General features: G+C 30.5%; 1 protein-coding gene across 1 annotated transcript; it reads left to right on the top strand.

Annotated features, from left to right (window-relative positions):
- Positions 1–243: 243 nt before the first annotated feature.
- On the top strand, positions 244–1,155 carry LOC132188075 (uncharacterized). Its single transcript, XM_059602484.1, has 2 exons — positions 244–855; positions 1,015–1,155. Exons 1-2 carry the CDS (start codon positions 244–246, stop codon positions 1,153–1,155), a joined length of 753 nt encoding a protein of 250 aa, XP_059458467.1.
- Positions 1,156–2,681: the final 1,526 nt, after the last annotated feature.

The raw sequence follows: 2,681 nt of genomic DNA, 5'->3' as shown, positions 1-2,681 counted from the left end.
CTACACAATTTATAGGAATACTTTTTTTGTTTTCTTATTTTTGGTTTTCTTTTTAACTAAGAGCTTAATTAATTTTGTTATGTTTATCGAAAATTGTAATGGAAAGCGTAGCTAGCATAAGAAGAGAAGGCACTTGCAAGAGCGAATTCTATGTAGGCCAAAAGACTTTAAATAAAGCCAAGCCTATTGAGATACTGATCAATCCCATTCGATGATTCATAATCATTGACGCCAGCACCTAACATGGCAGCAAAAAAGGTAAGCCTGAAGCTTTTCATAGACAAGAAGGCCCGACGGGTGCTGTTTGCTGAAGTAGACAAGGAATTTGTTGATTTTCTCTTTACCATTTTCACTCTGCCCGTCGGAGCTGTCGTGAGTCTCCTGAAAGAGGGAGGCGGCATGGCAGGCAGCTTGCCAAGCCTATACAAGAGCATTGAAAATCTAAGAGTTAATCATAAATTCCAACCAGACGAAAGCAAACGCTTTCTGCTAGAACCCATGGTATTCATGCCTGGTGCTAAAGGCCCTCTCCTATTGCCAAACGTTGGCTCAACACTCCGTCAATTCTATAGGTGTTCGCATAGCTCCTTTCTTTGTGATTCTTACATGGCTGATGATGATAGCTCAATTTGTCCTAATTGCAAGTCTAAGATGAACCAGATCGTAACATTCATTGAACCACCGAGCAGGGAATCCCCTAGTAAGGAAGGTTCCTTGAAAGGGACATACATGGTAATGGATGATCTTGAGGTGAAAGCCCTGTCCAACATTGCTGTTGTCACTCTGGTCAGCAGTTTTAACGTCCAGGAAATAGGGGGTATTGAGGAGAAAGTGGTCGATTTGGGCATAGATGAGGTATATATGGCAATCATCCCATTGTTTTATGTTCATTACGGCCATGATCAAATGCTTATGTGCTTGGTGTCTCAAAAAATATTGGATTTATGGAACCGCAAGTCAATCTTGTAATTACATGTATTAACTGTACGTTCTTCTCCTTTTGTTTATATATAGGGTGTTAAATTGCTCAGGGCTTGTCTGCAATCGAAAACTGTACTGACTGATGTCTTCCTCCCGGCGGCCAAGAGTGTTGCCAAAGTTGATTCAGCATGGAAAACGCTGAATCCTGTATGGGAAACGTGGAATCCTGTATGATTCAACGAAGACATCTACAATCTTAAATAGAGAAGAATTATACTTATTTTAGTAATTGACAAAATAGAAGGAAATTATGGAAATAATGTTGTAACAAGAATATTGTAATTATTAAATAAACTAGCACATAACCCACTTTATGTGCAGGATTCTTCTTTATAATTTAATTTTAAAATTTAAACGTATTTTCATCTTACTTTTCATGTGAAAAAATCTATCATGCCTCTTTTAACAAAAAGACATACTAAAGGTTATACACCAGTATATTATTGAACATACACTTTTTTTTTTTTGGAAGTGTACTGAACATGTACTTAATGACACAATCACACACAGATGAATTAAAACATAAGACCATTGAATTTAATTTAATTTATATAAACTAAAACATGGTAAAGTCTTTGTTCTGGTTAGAGTAGTTTAAAATGAAAAGAAATATAAAGCCAAAAAAAAAAAAAATAGTGAGAATAAAACTTGGATTTTGATTATCAAAGCATTAATAGAAATTAGTAAGAATCTATCATATTGTTGGTGTAATACTTATTATATTTCAATACAAATATCGTATACTTATGAACATTCGAAGAAAAAAAAATAGAGAAAAAGAAGCAAAATATTTTTTTATGAATACAAAATAATACAAAATTTTTTAGTAATCAAATAGAGCTTCTCACATCAGATCCAATACTTAATTATCTATTTCGTGTTTCCAAAAAAGCGATTTTTTTTTGTACAGTAATCAAATAAATTTTTGTTTTCGTTTGCCTGAAAATTTGAGTATAACACAAACGAACAAAAAAAAAATCTCATAAAATATTCAAATGCATTACAACATATTTGTAAAAATGTTAAAATATTTGTTCTCATGTGAGTAGTTTAAAATGAAAATAATAGCAAGATGAAAACATGTGGATTTTGATTATCAAAGCATTAGTTTTTAATATTATTGGTCTGATACCTATTATATTTCAATGAAAATTAAAATTCATATAATTCTAAACATTCTAAAAAAATACAAAGCAAACTAAACAAAATATTTTTTTTATGAATACAAAACAAAACAAAATATTTTACTAACTCTTTAACACAATCAAATCAATCCTCACATAAGGTGCAATGTTTAATATTTCTTTGGTCTTTTGAAAGTATTCATGTTCGATTTATGCTTATTAATCAAATAAATGTTTGCATTGTTTTGCTTTCAAAAGCATAAAAACACTTTAAAAAATGGTCGAAAATCAACTAAATCATATAAACAAAACAAAAAATCAGGTAAAACACGAGCCTTTATTTTAGTTTAACTCATATACATTAAAACATGTCTAAATCTTTGTTCGTATAAGTATATATGATTTAAAATGAAAAATTATATAAAAAAAAAAAAGTAAGAAGAATACATGAATTATAATATAAAAAATTAGTAGGAATATTTAAAAATTTTAGTGTGATATCTATTAAAAAAAACATATCAGCACGTTGGTAATCTGTTTCCAATTTCATAGCACCAAATCCTATATATTGTTAAA

Source organism: Corylus avellana, chromosome ca7, assembly GCF_901000735.1.
Source record: "Corylus avellana chromosome ca7, CavTom2PMs-1.0".
NCBI classification, from domain to species: Eukaryota; Viridiplantae; Streptophyta; class Magnoliopsida; order Fagales; family Betulaceae; genus Corylus; species Corylus avellana.
This window is presented reverse-complemented; position numbering and strand designations above follow the sequence as displayed.